General features: G+C 43.4%; 1 protein-coding gene and 1 pseudogene across 2 annotated transcripts in view; one reads left to right on the forward strand and one right to left on the reverse strand.

Moving 5' to 3' along the window:
• UGGT1 (UDP-glucose glycoprotein glucosyltransferase 1) overlaps positions 1-20,139 on the forward strand; it is a 174,115-nt gene that overhangs the window by 93,480 nt on the left and 60,496 nt on the right. Inside the window, exons 22-25 of the mRNA XM_081096304.1 lie at positions 2,761-2,967; positions 3,671-3,802; positions 4,529-4,659; positions 16,254-16,349. Coding sequence (XP_080952430.1) covers positions 2,761-2,967; positions 3,671-3,802; positions 4,529-4,659; positions 16,254-16,349 — 566 coding nt within the window. The remainder of the gene's footprint in view (positions 1-2,760; positions 2,968-3,670; positions 3,803-4,528; positions 4,660-16,253; positions 16,350-20,139) is intronic.
• Positions 19,253-19,679, reverse strand: LOC308522511 (ORM1-like protein 1; annotated as a pseudogene). The gene has a single exon. The product of its transcript is annotated as an ORM1-like protein 1 (transcript).

Raw genomic sequence — 20,139 nt, forward strand, 5'->3', positions numbered from 1 at the left:
GCTGACAGTCGTATGGGTACTCCCTTGTAGGTAACTGACTGTTTTTCTCTTGCTGCTTTTAAAATTCTCTCTTTGTCTTTTGCTCTTGGCATTTTAATTATGATGTGTCTTGGTGTAGTCCTCTTTGGATTCCTTTTGTTTGGGGTTCTCTGCGCTTCCTGGACTTGTAAGTCTATTTCTTTCACCAGGTAGGGGAAGTTTTCTGTCACTATTTCTTCAAATAGGTTTTCAATATCTTGCTCTCTCTCTTCTTCTGGCACCCCTATAATTCGGATGTTGGTACGCTTGAAGTTATCTCAGAGGCTCCTTACGCTCTCTTCATATTTTTGGGTTCTTTTTTCCTTTTGCTTTACCGGTTGGTTGTTTTTTGCTTCTTCGTATTTCAAATCTTTGACTTGATTCTTGCGATCCTCTAGTCTACTGTTGGATCTCTGTATAATATTCTTTATTTCAGTCAGTGTGTGCTTAATTTCTGATTGGTCCTTTTTTATATTCTTGAGGTTCTCACTAAATTTCTCGGAGGTTTCTAGAAGATTCTTGAGTAACCTTATAACCGTGGTTTTGAACTCTATATCCATTAGTTTGTTTTCCTCCATTTCTGTCATTTGTGACCTGTTTCTTTGTCTCCGCATTTTTTATGCTTCCCTGTGTTGGTAGAGTGGCTTTGTGTGCTAGGTGTCCTATAGGGCCCAGTGGCTCAGCCTCCCCAATTACCTGAGGTGGGCACTCTTGGTGCACCCCTTTGTGTGCTGTGTGCACAGTCTTGTTGTAGTTAAGCCTTGATTGCTGTTGTAATCACTGGGGGGAATTGACCTCCAGGCCAATTGGCTGTGAGGACCAGTTATGTCTACAATGGGAGAACTGCTGTGCTGGAGACACCCTTATGGGGCAGGACTTGCTTCAGTGGGGCTTTGATGCTCACTGAGTCTGCCCCTTGAGTGTGTCTCTTATGGATGTGAAGAGTTGTAATCTGGCGTGGTCTCACTCTGACCATTGGGTACAGTGGCTCTTGGATCTCCAAGGAGATGCAAAGTCAGCCACTGCCTGAGGCCACCCAGCAGGAGCTGCAGAGAGATCTGCAGATTTTCCCTCTTTGTTTTGGGTTTGGAAGTGCCCAGATGAGGCGCAGCTGTGAAGCAATGCAGGCTGCTTCTGCCAAGCCTTAGGCCTTCTTTCGGAAGCTTTGGAGCTCTCTGACCCTGCAGCAGTTTGTTAGGTTTTAGGTTGCAAAAGGACAGGTTATTCATATGCAAAAGCTGCAGTGCACAGCTTGGGTGGGGTTATAAATTGGGTGGGGTGGGGTCTCAGGGAGTCACCAGGGCGGAGCAAACAGCAATGGCTGCCAGTCAGCCCTGCCCCAGAGAGGTCCCCGGGTCTCTGTGCCCCGTGGTCCCGTGCAGGAACAATGAACGATGCGAGTACCTCTGAGAGAAAGCCGCCTTCGTGTTCCAGCCCGATGCCAGACAGTCCAGATTCTCCCCATATGAGTCTGGGTCCCCAGAGTCTTGCCCGGAACTGGAGTTCAGAGCAATCAGGCGCTTGTATCTCCCTCCCAATTTAAAAAAACAACATCGCACTCAGTTGCCAATCCATTTTGTGTGCACCTCCGCACCTCCTACCAGTCTCAGTGCACTTTTTTCTTTCCTTCTAGTTGTAGAAATTCCACTCAGCCAGCTTTCCCGTGGTTCTGGATGATATTTGTTTTGTCTTTTAGTTGTAGTTTTGATGTGGTTGTGAGAGGCAGCAAGTATAGGTGTTTACCTATGCCGCCATCTTGGTTCTGAGAGTTGAATATTTTAAATGAAGTAAAAATATAGCTTCAAAAGAAGTGCACAAATCATAGGCTATACAGTGTCTCAAAGTGAGCACACGCATGTGACCATTCCTGGGAAAGAGAAGTGTCACATTCCTGAGAGCCCTCCCTGCTGTGGCCACACCAGGGCCCCAGCCTTTCCCTCTTCTCTCATCATAGAATAAGTTTACCTATTACTTTATTTTAATGGAATCTTATAATACATATTTGTGTTTTCTTTCCTCAGTATTTTTGAGATTCATGAAATTATGAGTAATGTTAGTTCTTTTTCCTTGTGTCATTTTGTATCATGTAATATATCAGAGTTTTGTTTATTTAGTACATTTGGTAGACATTTGGGTTGTTTCTAGGTTGGGGTATTCTGAAGAATGCTGCCATGGATATTCTTATACATGTCTTTTGATATACAGAATTACGAATTTCTGTTGCTTATGTTCTTGATACGAGCCCCTTTTTGGTTTTAAGGGTCCCAGATATCTTCTCTCACATGGATTCTTGTCTCTCTACTCAGGGATAGGTAAATCTTACTAGAAATCTGAGAAGGCCATGTGAACTAAGGAGGGTGGAGCAGAGCCCTAAAGAATGCTTGGGACCTAAGGAAGCAAAGATGGGTGTACTTGGGGTTCCCATGCCAATGTGAGGCATGATGTGTATTAGAAGAATACAAAATGTGTGTGTGGGGGGGAATATAGGACTCTGATGGTTTGTACTGTATGCTGTCTTTACAGGGTGGTAAAAATGAAGGTGGAAAGGTAGGGTAGAGGCCAGTTCATACAAGGGATCACATGCCTGGTTGTAGCATTTTAACCTTGTTCTGTATACAGAGAGGGACTATCCACAACTTTTAAGAGAGATATTACTTCCTTTTTATAGAATATGGCTGAAAATGCCACTTTTTAAGTTGCAAACATCTACCATTTAATCCTTATTTCCTGTTTTGTAAATAGAAATCTAGTAACAATGTGAGAATAAGCATGATCAATAATCCTAAGGAAGATCTCAATTATGAGAACACTCGGATCTCCCGAGCAATCTGGGCAGCTCTCCAAACACAAACCTCCAGCACTGCCAAGAACTTCATCACAAAAATGGCCAAGGAGGGGACTGCGGAGGCCCTGGCTGCGGGGGCTGATGTTGGGGAGTTCGCCGTTGGGGTGAGTATCTGTACTGCTGAGACCACCTCTCTGTTATTTACCACAAAAGTCTGCTCCTCGGGGCTGCAGTGTCTGAGCAGGATGGTGATTTTAGTTTTGAGTCTCAGGATTTCTCTTTTTGTCGTTGGAGGAATCTTTTAAGAAATAACCATTCTGCCACATTCCCTTTATTGCTTTTAAACTTGCTAGGTTTTAAGATGTATGTTTTTAGCACAGGCCATTTGTTTTTATAGTTTTTAAAAGATAGACAATATTTTGTCAGAGCAAAAGAACTGAGATTTAAGCTACTTAATGAGCTAGAAGCTAATGTGTTTGATGTGTTTCCAATGTAAGCCCATGTTTATTCAGTTATATGTAAAACGCCTTTTACTGTTTTTCAGTCTAAAAACTTATTATAAAATGATAAGTATACTTCATTTTTCAATTAAAAGAAAGTCTCTCACTTGAAATTAGATTTTACAATGCAGAATAAAGGTATCATGAACACTAGTTTGCCACTTGAACAATTACATAAAAGAAATGAGCAATACTTGATAGGTAGGAGGGTGGGGAAAATGGGAGGGAGAGTGGAAACATCATAATGCTAATTATTGAAATTAGTTGTTACTTCACTAATAGAGCGTTTTTATGATGTATTCATTATGCTATTCATTTTTATGGTTTAATAACTATTACTTTTCCTTAATAACAATTACTTTCCTAGGGCATGGATTTCAGTCTTTTTAAAGAGGTCTTTGAGTCTTCCAAAATGGATTTCATTTTGTCTCATGCCATGTACTGCAGGGATGTCCTGAAGCTGAAGAAGGGACAGAGGGCAGTGATCAGCAATGGAAGGGTGAGGACAAGCTTGACTTCACAGTAGATCAGTGACCAGTCTTGGCCGCATTCTCCTTGGAAGGTAGAAGCTCTTCAGACAGAGCCGCTCTTTTCCAAAGGGGAGGAGGGCTGACGCAATGCTGGCGATGGTTTCTGCTCATTTTGACATGTGTCCTGTGTTGACTTTTGTCCTGCCATGGTCAAGGCCGTGAGATGCGGTGGCTCTCAGAACACAAGTCCATGAGACCTGACCCAGGAACCACTCAGCCCGTGGGGATGTGCCTCAGCTTGGCAGCCTGTGTGCATGCAGCTGGGTTGGGCTGACACTCGTTCATTCAGCCTCGCAACACTGAGATGAGAATGTAGGCCGTGGTGGGCAAACCACACTTTAAAGTCTTAGCATGTAGGGCAAACCTTCTATATCAACTGCTACATCTCTGTTGTGGCTTTATTATTTATATTTGGTAAGAATTAATGAAAACTGTATTCTTTTACTTCAGAGTTTGCTTACTATAAAAATATTGCAAAGTATACAAGTCTACACTCTGTGCAGTTGAGGTATTGATAAGTAAATAACAGTGTGAGTTCATGGGGATGTTGCTTTTACATTTTCATTGCCTTTATTCTGACGTAAGCATGTCTTGGGTCTTTAACGTGGTTTGGTTCGTTAGGCACCCTGAGGACAACCAAGCCCTGCTTTACAGCATGCAGGTTTCCACACGGGCCACTCTGTTCTCCTTCACAGATCATTGGGCCACTGGAGGATAATGAACTCTTTAATCAGGATGATTTCCACCTCCTAGAAAACATCATTTTAAAAACTTCAGGACAGAAAATTAAATCTCACATTCAACAGCTTCGGGTAGAAGAAGATGTGTAAGTTCTACATAGAAGAAATTTATTATGTCGTAGGGGCTATATATGTTTTTCATCTATTTTTAAAATTTAATTTTTGTGTGTGTGTGTTTTCTTTATTGATTAAAGTATTACATATGTGTTCTTTTCCCGCCATTACCCCCCCCCCCCCACCTCCCCACTCATACCTCCACCCCGCTGTTGTCTGTGTCCATTGGTTAGGCTTATATGTATGCATACAAGTCCTTTGGTTGAACTCTCCCCCTAACCCCCACCCTCCCCTACCATCCCTCTGAGTTTTGACGGTCTGATTGCTGCTTCTCTCTGGATCTGTTTTTGTTCATCAGTTTATGTTGTTCATTTTATTCCATAAATGAGTGAGATCATGAGATACTTACCTTTCTCTGGCTGGCTTATTTCACTTAGCATAATGCTCTCCAATTCCATCCATGCTGTTGCAAATGGTAAGAATTCCTTCATTTTTACCGCAGCGTAGTATTCCATTGTGTAGATGTACCACAGTTTTAATGAGTTTTAATCCATTCATCTGCTGATGGTTACTTAGGCTGTTTCCAAATCTTAGCTATGGTGAATTGTGCCACTATGAACATAGGGATGCGTATATTCTTTCTGATTGGTATTTCTAGTTTCTTGGGATATATTCCTGGGAGTGGGATCACTGGGTCAAATGGGAGTTCCATTTTTAGTTTTTTAAGGAAACTCCATACTGTCTTCCATAGTGGCTGCACCAGTCTGCATTCCCACCAGCAGTGCACGAGGGTTCCTTTTTTTCCACATCCTCGCCAGCGCTTGTCGTTTGTTGATTTGTGATGATAGCCATTCTGACAGGTGTGAGATGGTACCTCATTGTTGTTTTTCTTCGCATCTCTCGGATGATTAGTGACTTTGAGCATGTTTTCATGTCTCTTTGCCTTAAGTCTTCTTTTGCAAAGTATCTATTTAGGTCCTTTGCCCATTTTTTTATTGGGTTGTTTGTCTTCCTTTTGTTAAGTTGCATGAGTTCCCTGTAAATGTTGGAGATTAAACCCTCATCGGTGATAACATTGCCAAATATGTTCTCCCATGCAGTGGGCTTTCTTGTTGTTTTGTTGATGGTTTCTTTTGCTGTGCAGAAGCCTTTTATTTTGATGTAGTCCCATTTGTTTATTTTCTCTTTAGTTTCCAATGTCCTAGGAGATGTATCAGTGAAGAAATTGCTTCGGCATATGTTTGCGATTTTGTTGCCTGTGGATTCCTCTAGTATTTTTATGGTTTCCCATCTTAGTTTAAGTCCTTTATCCATTTTGAGTTTATTTTTGTGCATGGTGTAAGTTGGTGGTCTAGTTTCATTTTTTTTGCATGTATCTGTCCAGTTTTCCCAACACCATTTATTGAAGAGACTGTTTTGACTCCATTGTATGTTCATGCCTCCTTTGTCAAATATTAATTGAGCATAGTGGTTTGGGTCGATTTCTGGGTTCTCTGTTCTGTTCCATTGATCTATATGTCTGTTCTTGTGCCAGTACCAGGCTGTTTTGAGAACAGTGGCTTTGTAATACAGCTTGATATCTGGTATTGAGATCCCACCTACTTTGTTCTTCTTTCTCAGGACTGCTGCAGCTATTCGGGGTCTTTTTTTATTTCAGATGAATTTTTGGAGAGTTTGTTCTAGGTCTGTGAAATATGCCGTTAGTATTTTAATGGGGAGTGCATTGAATCTATAGATTGCTTTGTGTAGTATGGACATTTTAATGATGTTGATTTTACCAATCCATGAACATGGTATGTTCTTTCATCTGTGTATGTCTTCCTCTATCTCTTTTTTCAGTGTCCTATAGTTTTCCGAGTACAGGTCTTTTACCTCCTTAGTTAAGTTTATTCCTGCTCACAGCAGTGGTGGCTCCTCTGGCTGGTGGGGGCAGGCTGCTCCTGCAGCTGATGTCCTTGGACGGGGGCGGGCTGCTCACCCGGCTGCTGCTCCTCAGATGGGGTCAGGTTCCTCACGTAGCTACTGCTCCTCAGGGGCAGGCTGCTTGCGCCTCCTATAATACTCTTGAAAAAAGCAAGAGTAACTGTGTCTCCAGGATTGCTGAAGAATTTTGGCAATTGGCTTCTCAGTCAGAGGGCTTATAAAGCAGACTGAAGTTATGCCTATGTACATCGAAGTTTTCCATTGGTGTTCCTTTTTGCATTCAGATAAGGACTTCTCACTGCCCAATGTGCTGAAAATGGTGGTCTTTGGGAAAGGTGTCAGACATATTCATGTCCAGAAGAACTGGAGACTACAGCATGGCTTGTGACCTTTTGCTTCGTGCTTGATTTCAGGCCATCGTGGGAGTGACTCTTGGACTCAAACATGGGAGAGGTGCCCTTGCTCGGCAACGTGCAGCCCAGGAGCTCGCGAGAAATTTTGCCACATACGAGTAGTGAGGCAGGTCCCTCTGAAGCGCTGGGTCCGTCCTTTCCCCTGGTAGGAGCCTGAGGGGCGAGTTCTTGCCCGCAGGCTGGGGGCTGCCCCGCAGTGGGCGGGACGGGGCCCAGGACTGAGCGCATCAGCTGCCTGTCCACTGCACTCTGGGGTGCAAGGTGCGCGCAGTCCCACCCGCCTACCCAGCCTCCGTGCCCGCAGGATTGGGCGCCGCGGTCCGCTAGCCTTTCCCGCTGAATGTTGCTATTACCACCATGCGGAAGGCCCGCGGAGGGGTGGCGGGAGGTCCAATGCCTCACGGGCAAGGGCAAGCAGTGAGCGGAGCGCCACGGCAGCGGCAGCGCAGGCACCAGAAGGCCCAGCCCTGGGCACGGAAACTCTAGCAACACCGCTCGGCTGGAGCTGAGGCCTGATGCTCGGCGGGAGAGTGGGAGGTGAAGGCGGGGAAAGGTCTGCCCTTGTGAGCCCTTGGGCTTTCCCGTGTCCCCAGTTTCCCCTCCTCTGTGCTAAGGCAGGTGGGAAGGCGCTGCTCTGGCTGCTCTGTCCCAGTTTTTGAGTAGTTGTGTTTTTATTTTCATTTGCCTCAAGATAGCTTTTGATTTCTTCTTTGATCTCATTGTTGGCCCATTCATTGTTAAGTAGCATGTTATTTAATCTCCATGTGTTTGTGCTTTTAGTTTTTTTTCTTTTAGTTGATTTCCAATTTCATACCATTTTCGTCAGAGATGCTTGATATAATTTCAGTCTCTTTAAAATTTTTTTGAGACTTATATTGTAGTCTAATATGTGATTCATCCTAGAAAATGTGCCATGTGTACTTGAAAAGAATGTGCATTCTGCTGCTTTGGTATGAAATGCTTTATAAACATCCATTAAATCCATTTAGGCTAATATGTCATACTAGTGCAGCCGTGGGCAAACTACGGCCCGCGGGCCGGATCCGGCCCATTTGAAATGAATAAAACTAAAAAAAAAAAAGACCGCACCCTTTTATGTAATGATGTTTACTTTGAATTTATATTAGTTCACACAAACACTCCATCCATGCTTTTGTTCCGGCCCTCCAGTCCAGTTTAAGAACCCATTGTGGCCCTCGAGTCAAAAAGTTTGCCCACCCCTGTACTAGTGGCTTGGTGCATGGATTCATGCACATTGAAAGGAAATTAATTAGAAGAAATATTTTTTTGTAATATATTTTTTTTATTGATTTTTTACAGAGAGGAAGGGAGAGGGATAGAGAGTTAGAAACATCGATGAGAGAGAAACATTGATCAGCCGCCTCCTGCACACTCCCCACTGGGGATGTGCCCGCAACCAAGGTACATGCCCTTGACCGGAATCGAACTTGGGACCCTTGAGTCCGCAGGCTGACGCTCTATCCACTGAGCCAAACCGGCCAGGGCTAGAAGAAATATTTTAATATCGCTATTTGCCCTTTCTCTATAATAGAAGTGCCAACCAAATTCATAATCGACAATGACAGATCAAAACACACATGTGCGACTGGTGACTACGAGAGCTTTATATGTATTGCGCATGCGCGCGTCAACGTTTATTTTTAAATTTCCAGTGCACATCATGTGTACCAGCCAGTTGGGCAGTTGGGCAGTTGGACGGATGGTCACTTAGCCTTTTATATATATAGACTAGAGGCCAGGTGCATGAATCCACGCACCGGTGGGGTCCCTTGGCGTGGCCTGTGCCCTCTTGCAATCCGGGACCCCTCGGGGGATGTCGGAGGTCTGGTGCAGGGATATGACCCAATCCCCGCAGGCCAGGCCAAGGGACCCTGGGCCTCTAGTATGCATATAAGATCTTTGGTTAATCCCTTCTTGCCCTCTCCCCTCCCCACTTCCCTCTGAGATTCATCAGTCTGTTCCATGTTTCCCTGCCTGTGTGTTGAGCGTCTGCCCCCTGGTGGTCAGTGCACGTCATAGGTGCCTGTCGAATGGTCACTTAGGCTTTTATATATATATAGATAAGCCTGTTTATTTGTTGATGTTCTGTCTGGAAGATCTATCCATTGATGTCAATGGGGTGTAAATCCCCTATAGTGACAGTACTACTGTCATTCTCTCTCTCTCTATGTCCAACTAGTAGCCCGGTGCATGAAATTCGTGCACATTGAAAGGGAATTAATTAGAGGAACGTAATTTGGACTCACTATCTAATATCAATAATATGTGTGCATGAGGCAGTCCACGTTTCTGAAATTCAATGACAAGAATTTTAGCTATTACTTTGCCAAATAAATGTAATTTACAGGTATTTAAAAGAGCATTCAGCTTAATATTAAAAACTTGGCTACCAAGTCAGGTCTGTTTGCAACTTTTTGCCAGCGTTGTAAATTGTTTGCAATATCTGTCCATTTGGGGTTGCATGTCATGGTTATGAATAAATTGGGCTTGCTATACCTCGTTACAATTGCCATAGCATCCTGATATCACATATTTCTGGGACTACCCTCAAAGGATGATGGAAGTATTATCGTTTTACCAATCGGCACATTGTCATTTTTGGATCTAGATGTGAGATAATCCATCAAACCACTATATTTTTCAACTCTCAACTTAGATTGGTTTGCTTTGATGAAGTTTATCCAATTGGCTTCCACTTTTGAATACGAATCCACAATAAACTGTTGAGTTGGTTTTCCTGCATTTGAAATAGGATTGATGCCCTAACCGGTTTGGCTCAGTGGATAGAGCGTCGGCCTGCGGACTGAAAGGTCCCAGGTTCGATTCTGATCAAGGGCATGTACCTTGGTTGCGGGCACATCCCCAGTAGGAGGTGTGCAGGAGGCAGCTGATCGATGTTTCTCTCTCATCGATTGATCTAACTATCTCTCTCCCTTCCTCTCTGTAAAAAAATCAATAAAATATATATTTAAAAAAAGAAAAGGAAAACTAAGGAAACACTTTAAAAAAATAAAATAATAAATAAAATAGGATTGAACGTGTCCCACACAGAGAGATGAAATCCATAATACTGCATTTGTGTGACTCGTGTCCTTACATTTTGTCTAGTATTATTGTCTATTACACTGTTGTCTCTGAGTCTTAATGCAATATCCGTTCCCCAGCCTTTTTCACCATGTGGAAGAAGAATAGGATATGTCATTGCATCTAATGTAGGAAGCAGGATATTGATTTGTTTCATTTTAGTGGCATTTGGATTATTGGGATCTGGTTTACAATGAATGAGCAAGTCTCTTTCAAAAGGAGGTTCTCCATCTTCGTTTCTGAATATGACAGCAACCTCGGTTATGTGGGGAGAATTATATCTACCTCGGTCACAGTTACGATTGTATTTAATCGCCATTGCTACCTCTGTGGGAGCAATACCTTTTGCTGCTGCTTCAGATTGGGCTTCCTTTTCTACCTCATGTAGCATCTTGTACGATTTGTTAATTCATTTATTTCATGCATGAGGTTGTTGATGTTGATCCTGAGTCTTTCTGAGCAGCCCTGGTTTTCTGGCATTGCTAATCTTTTACTTTTAGCTTTGGCTGTATCCAAAATATACAGTTGAGCAACCTTCTGAGAAACACCATCCGAAGAATGTAAAGTTCCAGTATGGTGATAAACTTGTCCATGTATTCTAAAACAGTATGGCCCATATCCTGATGGCAATGCAATATTTGCACCCATGGAAGCAAAAGCAAAAGAACTATTTATGGAACGAATATTTTCCATGAAATTTTTACTGTCAGAATCTTCATTTGTCATTAATCTTTTTAAATATGCCGGGTAATCTGAAAAATGTATATCATTTGGACAGACTTTCCCTTTGCTACAACAGCGAGTAAATTTCCCATCGGATGGTTTTTCAACAGAGAAATTTAGTGATAGGCAAAATTCACATCGAACAGTCATTCCACCACAACTACGTTTGAGGATTGCATCCTCATGTACTCCATTTTCGCTGAGAAGGCAGTTCCTACCGGTATTGGTAGTACTTGTTGATGACTGTTCTCTAGACATATTCTGTCGTCGCCACCGCCTTCTTTCAACTTTCAAGGCACATTGGTCTTACATTTTCTGTCGATGACACCAGTGTTTTTTGGCATCAGAGCGACGTTTTTCCAGTAGCTGGTGTTCAGATACATCCTGTTGCAGGTGCCGCCTTCTTTCAAGATCAGACGCACGCTCCTCTGCAGACACTTTCTGTCGATAACGCCGGCATCTTTTGGCTGCAGGGCTACGTTGTATCAACAGGTGTTCTTTTTTTTTTTTTTTTTTTTTTTAATATATTTTATTGATTTTTCACAGAGAGGAAGGGAGAGCGATAGAGAGTCAGAAACATTGATGAGAGAGAAACATCGATCAGCTGCCTCCTGCACATCTCCTACTGGGGATATGCCCGCAACCCAGGTACATGCCCTTGACCGGAATCGAACCCGGGACCCTCCAGTCCGCAGGCCGACGCTCTATCCACTGAGCCAAACCGGTTTTGGCAACAGGTGTTCTTTAGACATAGTCCCACCTCTCTACTGTCACGGTCTGAGATGCAGGTGAATGAGAGTCCTGGCTGTCAGGCTGCTGAGAGCTGTCTGACCAATGGCTGATTCTAGCTTATTCGATGGGGGTGGGACTTCCTCCTCCCTGCTGTCAGTTTCCACAGCTGTGATGAGGAAGCTGGGGTGACAGGGAGCCGCGCCCTCTCTCGCTCTGCTCTATGTCCAGAGGCCTCCTGCTCTGCCAAGTCCTCCAAACCTCCCACTCTCCGCCAGCAAGGTCCCGGGAGCCTGCGGGCGTGGCTAGGCGTGGGCGGCCGTGCCTCCCCAACCGGCGAAAGTCCCGGGAGCCCGTGGCCACAGCTGCCGTCACCTCCTGGGGCGCTTGACACCTGGGTATGCAAATTAACTGCCATCTTTGTTGGATAATTTGCATAGTTATTCAGATTGGCTTGTGGGTGTGGCTTTAGCGTAGCAGAGGGGCGGCTAATTTGCATGTTCCTCTTTTATTATATAGGATAAGATATGCTTTATATATTTAGGTGCTCCTCTGTTGGGTGCATAAATGTTTACAAGAGTTATATCCTCTTGTTGAGTTACTCTCTTTATCATTATGTAGTGTATTTGTTTGCCTTTTACTATAGCTTTTGTGTTAAAGTCTATTTTGTCTGATATACATATTGCTGCCCCAGGTTTTTAAAATTTCCATTTACATGAACTATATTTTATTATCACTTTCAGTATCTTTTGACCTGAGGTGGGTCTCTTAAATACAGCATATATATATATGGGTCTTGTTTTCTAATCCATTCAGTCACCCTCTGTCTTTTGATTGGAACATTTATTTCATTTATATTAAAGTGATTATTGATAGGTATATAGTTATTTTCATTTTATTATATTTATGTGTTCTTTATTTCCTCTTAAAAGTCACTTTAATATTTCTTATAATACTGGTTTGGTGGTGATCAGTGTTGTCATAGAGACTCCTTTAGCTTTTTCTTGGCTGGGAAGCTCTTTAACTGTCCTTTGATTAGAAATGATAGTTTTGCTGGGTAGAGTAGTCTTGTTTGTAGGTCCCTGCTTTTCATAACTTTAAATATTTTGTGCCAGTCCTTTCGACCTGCAAAGTTTCTGTTGAGAAATGAGCTGATAGTCTCATGGAAGCTTATGCTTTTCTCTTGCTGCTTTTAAGATTATCTCTTTGCCTTTAACTTTTGGCATTTTAATCATGATGTGTTTTGGTGTGGCCTCTTTGGTTCATCTTGTTTGGGAGTCTGTGCTTCCTGGACTTGCGTGTTTTTTTCCTTCAGGTTAGGGAAGCTTTCTGTCATTATTTCTTCAACTAGGTTTTCATTTCCTTGCTTCCTCTTTTTTCCTTCTGGTACCCCTATGATGTGAATGTTGTCATGCTACCCAGAGGTCCCTTAAACTATCACCTTTTTTAAATTCTTTTTTTCCATTCAGATTGGGTGTTTTCTGCTTCCTTTTCTCTCTAATTGCTAATTTGACCCTCTGTTTTATCTACTCTGCTGTTGATTCCGTGTAGTGTATTTCTCATTTCAGTTCTTTTAGTCTTCATTTCTGATTGGTTATTTTTTTATGATTCCTACCTCCATTTTTATGTTTCCTATCTTTTTGATGAAGTTCTCACTGAGCATGCTTATAACCTGTGTTTTGAACTCTGCATCTGGTAGATTGCTTCTCTCCATTTTTTTAGTTCTTTTTCTGGAGTATTGTTCTGTTGTTTCATTTGGGACGTGTTTCTTTGTCTCATCGTTTTGGATGCATTGATGTGTTTTGTTTCTTTGTATTCGGTAGAGCTGCTGTATATCCTGGTCTGGGTAGAGTGGCCTATTGTATTAGTAATCCTGGAGGGCCCAGTAGAGGAAGGAGTCTCCTTGATCACTGCACTGGTGCGCCCCCTGTGTGGGTTGTGTGCCCCCTCTTGTTATAATGGAACCTTGATTGCTTTGGACAGGTCAGTGGAAGGAATTTATCCCCAGGCTGATTGGCTGCGAGGATTAGTTGCAACCACAATGGGGAGCTGTTGTGCAGGGGCTGACCTGATGGAGCAATACTCATCACTTCACCAGAGCCCTGATGCCTGAAGAGTTCACCCCTTGAATGTGTCACTTGGGGTAGTATTTGGGTGGTGAACTTGCATGGTCTGAAGCTGACCACCAGTGGTGCTGGCTCTGGGGCCTACCTGGAGGGGCAGGCCAAAATCAGCTGCCACCTGTACCCTGCCAGGGCTACCCAGCATGACCTACAAAACAATCTGCAGATGGCTGCTACTTGTGGTGGGCTTGGAGGAGCCTAAGAAAGATCAGACTATGTACTGTGGCCAGTTGCTGCTAGTGCCCAGCTTGGAGCCACTTAGCAAAAAGTATATGGCATGCCTTGACCAGATGCTGCTTGTGTGGGGTTTGTGAACCTTTAAGAGATTTTAGGATGGAAATGGCTTAGGTGGGTATGTAAGTTGGATGGGGCAGGGTCTCAGGGAGTCATCAAGATGGGGCAAACAGTGTTGGCCAGGTTGACAGAGACTCAGATCGGGCTCCCGCCTGCTGGCTCTGTGGTGTTGTGGTGGCTCAGCAGAGGAGCAGTGGCCTCTGCCAGCACTTCTTTCTGGGAGAAGGCTAGCTCTTCAGCTCCCACTCTGATGCCAGACACTTCAGTTCTTCCCTGAATGTCCCTGATGTGCCTTTTGAGCCACTGCCCCAGCACTGGAGCTCAGAATGAGTGAGTTTGAGTAAATTCATGTGCTGGCCCTTTAAGAGGAACACCTGGGACTCCAGCAGCCTCTGTGTCACTCAGCCACAATCCCTGCTGGTTTTACACCCAGAACTTATGGGGACTTCTCTTTCTGGCACTGGAACCCTGGCAGGGGGGCTTGGTGTGGGGCTGGGACCCCTGGCACCTCAGGGGCACTTCTGAAGACGAGGTATCCCTTTCTTTCTTTTTTTTAATCCTCACCCAAGGATATTTTTCCATTGATTTTTAGAGCGAGTGGACGAGAGAGGGAAAGACAGAGAGATATTTTGATTGGTTGCCTCCTGCACGATCCCTGACCAGGCCAGGGAGGAACCTGCAACCGAGGTACGTGCCCTTGGCCAGTATTGAACCCAGGACCCTTCGGTCTGCAGGCTGACTCTCTATCCACTGAGTCAAACCAGCTAGGGCCCAAGGTAACCTATTTAATTCTTAAGTGGCATACATGGATGTGGGGCCAGTCTTTTCCATGTTTCCAGCCCTCGTATCAGGGCTGTCATAGAGGCTGTACCATTTTACTTATCACCAGGAATGCTAAGGATTCCAAGTTCTCCACATCCTCACCAACACTTGTTATTTTGTGTTGTTGTTTTCATAATACCCATTCTAATGGGTATGAAGTGGTATCCCTTTGTGGTTTGGTATTTACTAAGGATCAGTGATATTGAACATCTTTTCATGTGCTCATTGGCCATTTGTATATCTTTGCTCATTTTGTTTGATTGTTGTTGTTTTGTAGGAGTTCTTTCTATTCTTGGTAGCAACACTTCACACATATATGATATGCAGGTAGTTTCTCCCACTGCATGGGTTGCCTTTTCACTCTTTTGATATTGTTCTTTGTTGTGTAGTGGAGGATATAAAATTTAAAAGTTCTGGAGCTTTATTCATCTTTTTCATAATACCATCATGCTGTAGAATTCAAGATGCATGTCTTAGCGAGGTGTTGACTTCAGTAGTTGCCAAATAGTCTCTTTGCCAAGTCTTGGGTGATATGGCAAGGGATCTTTTTTTCCTTACAGATCAAGAGGTACCCTTTTACCTCCGTGGCTCTGAAGTGACGCCCTGAGCAGTTCCCTAATGCAGGCCAGGAGGTGCCCATGACTTGAGGCACCCTGTCATAGGCATAGGCAGGGGCTTGGTATGGTGTGTGCTCGTGGGTCCCTCCCTCTTTCTGCGGGGGCTCAGGGGGTAGCCCCTTGGAGTCTTTGTGGAGTAGTGTAGAATTGCCCGGAAGCCTTGCCTTTCATTAACCAGAGATGGCGCTGAGCCTGTCCTGGGTGAATTTCGGGAGATAAGGTAGTTATGGGGCTGCCAAATGACGGGTGCTAACACTGTCAGCAGTTCCGTGCCCGCCTAGGTCTTTTCACTGACGCCCATGCTGCTCCACCTTGGAGCGCACCCTTCCCTCACCACAGCCACAGCTCCATGTGTGCCCAGGCCTGCAGGCACGAGACTGTTCTCAGCTTTTGGAAGCTCAGCTGCGGGCTGTTTGATCGTGGTGCCCTCTGAGCCTTTATGAAGTTTCCTTTTTTTTTTAGTATATTTTTATTGATTTCAGAGAGAGGAAGAGAGAGATAGAAACATCAATGATCAGAGAAAATCATGGGTCAGCTGCCTCCTGCATGCCCCACACTGGGGATCGAGCTCACAAGCCAGGCATGTGCCCTGGCTGGGAATCGAACCGTGACCTCCTGGTTCATAGATCGACGTACAACCACTTGCAAAATATCATCTCCATTCACATAGGAAAAATCAGTACCTTCCCCAGAGTTATAAAACTAACCATTCTCAAAATCAGTACTTTTCTCATGCCTGTTGGTACAAAGTTCATACTTTCTTCAAGCCATCTTGTTGGGTTCACTACTCTGGCTGATTATACTATGTTCAGCAATAATTGGAAAAACTTTCAGCTTATTAAAGAGATGTTGAATCTTTACCAACCACATCTTTCAGGGCAAGTGACTTGGTCATGAAGGTGGACGCTCTCCTGTCTGCTCAACCAAAAGGAGACACGAGAATCGAGTACCAGTTTTTTGGAGACAGACACAGGTATGGGACTAACACTGAATTTGTGTGTATCCTTGAATGTTAAACTCTTTTTTTAATGACCTTGAATGTTTTATTACTAAACTGTTTCTTGTTTTCCTATAAGGCTGTTGCTTTTCTGTATAAAAATAGCACCAGCAAATACAGTATATTGTAAAATTAACATAGTTTTGTTTGTCATCAGACACTGTACAACTAACAAAACTTTTCTCCACTGCTGGTTATATCCAATGGAAAGATCACTACATATTTTGAAAGTTACAATGTTATATAAGGCTTAAGATTACAATGTTATCCTTGAATTACATGATTTTTATAACTGGATTTTACCACAGAAATTTCAGGAATTCTGAATGTTATAACTGTAGCCTCACCTGAAAATCATAGGGCGTTGAGAGAAAGATGCATGTTGTGGTGTCTGCAGTCATTAGAAAGCCCAGGGCATTTTCTCCCAGGAGCGTTGCTGTAAGTAGTTTCTTTTCCCATGGGTGTTACTAAATGGGCTACGTCCCGTCCTCCACGAACTTAAGATGCTAGTTACGGTGTCGCACCTGCGCTATTCGGGGGCTCCATTTTCCTTGCCAGTAGACTGTCTGTTTCTCCTGCTTCTTCACTCACTGGTTCCGTCTTCACAAGATCTGCTGACAATCCTGGATCCTCTACAGGAGCTTCATTGCTTTCACTTGCTTCTCAACAGGGCGAGTCAAGTTCATGGGCAGCTTTCACTCTTTCTAAAGCACCACACTCGTGTTCGCTTTGCTCCAGCATCAGGCTAACAATAGTAAACAATGTCTCCCAAAGCTTCCTGAGCAAATGCTGACTCCCACTGTTGCAGAACCATTTCTGTCACTTGGGCCCATTTCTCTGTGAGTTTATGCCTGAGAGTAGCTGGGCCCGAGGCAGTGCGCAGCCGCAGCCGGGGGCAGCACCTCGCGAGCACGGAAGTCTTAGGTTGCCTTTCCCTCAGACCAGCGGTCGGCAAACTGCGCTCGCGAGCCACGCTGTTTGCCGACCACTGCCTCAGACCCATCTATTTTTCATATAAAGTCTGTGTAGAAGTTCTTACATGACCGGAAAATTTGTCTGGCATATGGTTTTCATATGTACTCATATTCATATGTAAAACTTATATATAGATCTCAGTTGTCTAAAAGTTGACATTTATTTCTAAATCCATCTGAAATAGTTCTGGCTGCACCCTTTCAGAAAACAGAAAGCATTTAATTACATGGATCAATTGTAATTTTCTGATATTCAAAAAGAAACAGAGTTTGTTAGAACACTTTCCTTGTTCATCTTTTGTGGAAAACTGTTTTGTTTTCAATAAAATAAAAATGCGTTTAGCATTATGAGGATGTCCTTTCCTTTTCCCCCCAGTTTTTTATTTGGAAAAGTTTCAAACCAAGAGAATAGTTGAAAGACAATTACAGTGAACACCCAAATATATTTAACCTAGATTTACCAATTTTTTTTTTCCTACACCAAAGAAAAATGTTACTGAAGTATTTAAAAATATACGGGGAAAAATACATGGGAAAAGACAGACAAAGGCATTGTCACACAGCTGATTTCTAAAGTCAATACTTTTGAAATATAAAACGATCGTTTTCCCCAAAAGTCAGTTTATTGAAAAAAAATTGATTTTAAGTTGGTCTATGATTTTTCATTCAATTTTGTTTACAAATATTACTAGGTTTCTCAGTTTCATCCCATATCAGAACTTTGTTTTTTGGAAATATTTACTTCTCAAAGTTGTATATAGTTACTTCTTGCAATTAATGTCAGCAACTATAGGGAGCTTCTCTAGTCACAAGAATTCCGTATGGCTGCTGCTTTGGAAACAGTTACCATATTGGGTTACCTATGTGAAGACTCATGGACTCAAAGTCCAAATATTGGGGGCAGTATGAGGACTGAGAGCAGGAGGACGAAGGAAAGATGGTATTATCTGTAACTGCAGACCTGCTGGAAAAGACTCCACTAATTACTTTGGTACTAGGGCTAGAGAAGCAGTTGCTGCCAATCCACAAGTTGGCTATATAACTGTCCATTTTGTATTTCCTTCTCTAAAGAATGGCAGGCCTAAATATTTAGGTTGCGCAATAAAATGAGCAGAGACTTTTGAGTTACAATATACTTGAACTGTGAAATAAATTATTTTCTTAATTGGTTTAGCAGCCTTGGGTCTGCAAAGGAAGCAAACCCAATTTTGTTTCAAAATTAGAAGGCTGACTCAGAGGCTGTTTGTAAGATGCCTAACTATCTTCTATCGCCAGTCAGTCTTGAACATGGACCTTCGTGAACTCAGTAACTTAATCAGTGTGAAAATGATCTCATCCCTCAACACACAGTGTTGAGCCAGCAAAATGAGAGGAAAAAAAGTACACTCACAAGCTAGGAATTGGCTTATATAAGACAAGAGAGCATGTATCCTCTTACACAGCACAAGAGGAATATAATGGCAACAAACACAGTCTACATTAGACTTGTAAGAGATGATTTTGGTGTACATGTAAGTTGGCTTAAACTGACCATGACGGAATGATTGGAAAGTTTCTTCTCCTGACATAATGCCCATTCATTATAAACTGAGCTGGTCTCAGTTTCTTATAAATCTTAATTTCCTTGGATTTATCTGCTACACCCTCATTTTATAGCCATTTAACTTACAAGCTGGGCCTGCCCGGCCTCCCTCTGAAGCCTCTCTTGAGAAAGGTACCAGGTGCATTAAGCACAGGCACCCTCCCGTAAGAATCTGCACTTCACACAGCATATGAAGAACCAGCACTAGGCTCTCCAACGTAAATACCTCTCATTTCACACTATCATGGGAGCAGTTCACTGACCACTCCTTCCTTACAGGCGACTCAGCAGCTGTAAGCGCTTTCCTTCAGTTCCAAAGCCTTTCAATACTTGTTAATTCCAAAATCCGAACACATGTAGCTGTGGCACTTTGGGAACTGGCTCACTCAGGAGAGAAGCTGTGTTCAGCATGAAGTGAGCTAGAGCATACTTCATATAGCAGCTTGCCAGGAAATACAGAATTATTGGAGAAATTGTGAAAAACTTGCGCGAAGATGTAAACTGTACTCCATAGTCTGGTTGTTCCCAAGGAGTTAGGAGCCTTGCTTTACCCTGGCCAGGAGTTTCAAAATGTGTTCCTTTTACAGCGTGCAAAAACACATACACCCCAGCTTACACGTAACGTGTTCAGGCCGTGCCGCAGAACACCGAAGAAGGGAATACCGAGTGAGACAGTATGAAGCAAGCCAGCGCCTCATGCGTGTGTCAGCCACATCCCTGGCTGTCCGTTGCCCGGGTGTTTGGGTTCATTGCCCCTCCGCCACACGCCCAGCGGGCGGTTCGGAGAAGGACCGGCTCCGCAGGACGGTGTCTCCTTGCAGCCGAACGCCAGCGGTCGGCCCCAGAGCACTAGATTCACCGATTGTTAACAAATGCCACATTTTTCTCTCATCTGGGCATGTGTATAGTACATCTAAACTATATTTGTGTGTTTGCGTACAAATATGTGCGCCCACGTATTTTCTGAATTACTTGAAACCATGTTTCAGACATCCTTACACATCATGCCTAAATTCTTCAGCCTGTCTCACCCAAGTACCAGTCTTTCCACAGGCCTTCTTAGCATGCCCCAGCAACTTAATCCTGATACAGTCTCATTAAATAATGCACAGCTCAAATCTCTCCATCGCCCTAGTAATGACATTTACAGCTATTTCATTACTTCGTATTGATCAGTCTCCTTTAATCTAAAGTAGTTACCTGCTCCTTC

The sequence above is a fragment of the Myotis nattereri genome (assembly GCF_964212035.1).
Source record: "Myotis nattereri genome assembly, chromosome: 7".
NCBI classification, from domain to species: Eukaryota; Metazoa; Chordata; class Mammalia; order Chiroptera; family Vespertilionidae; genus Myotis; species Myotis nattereri.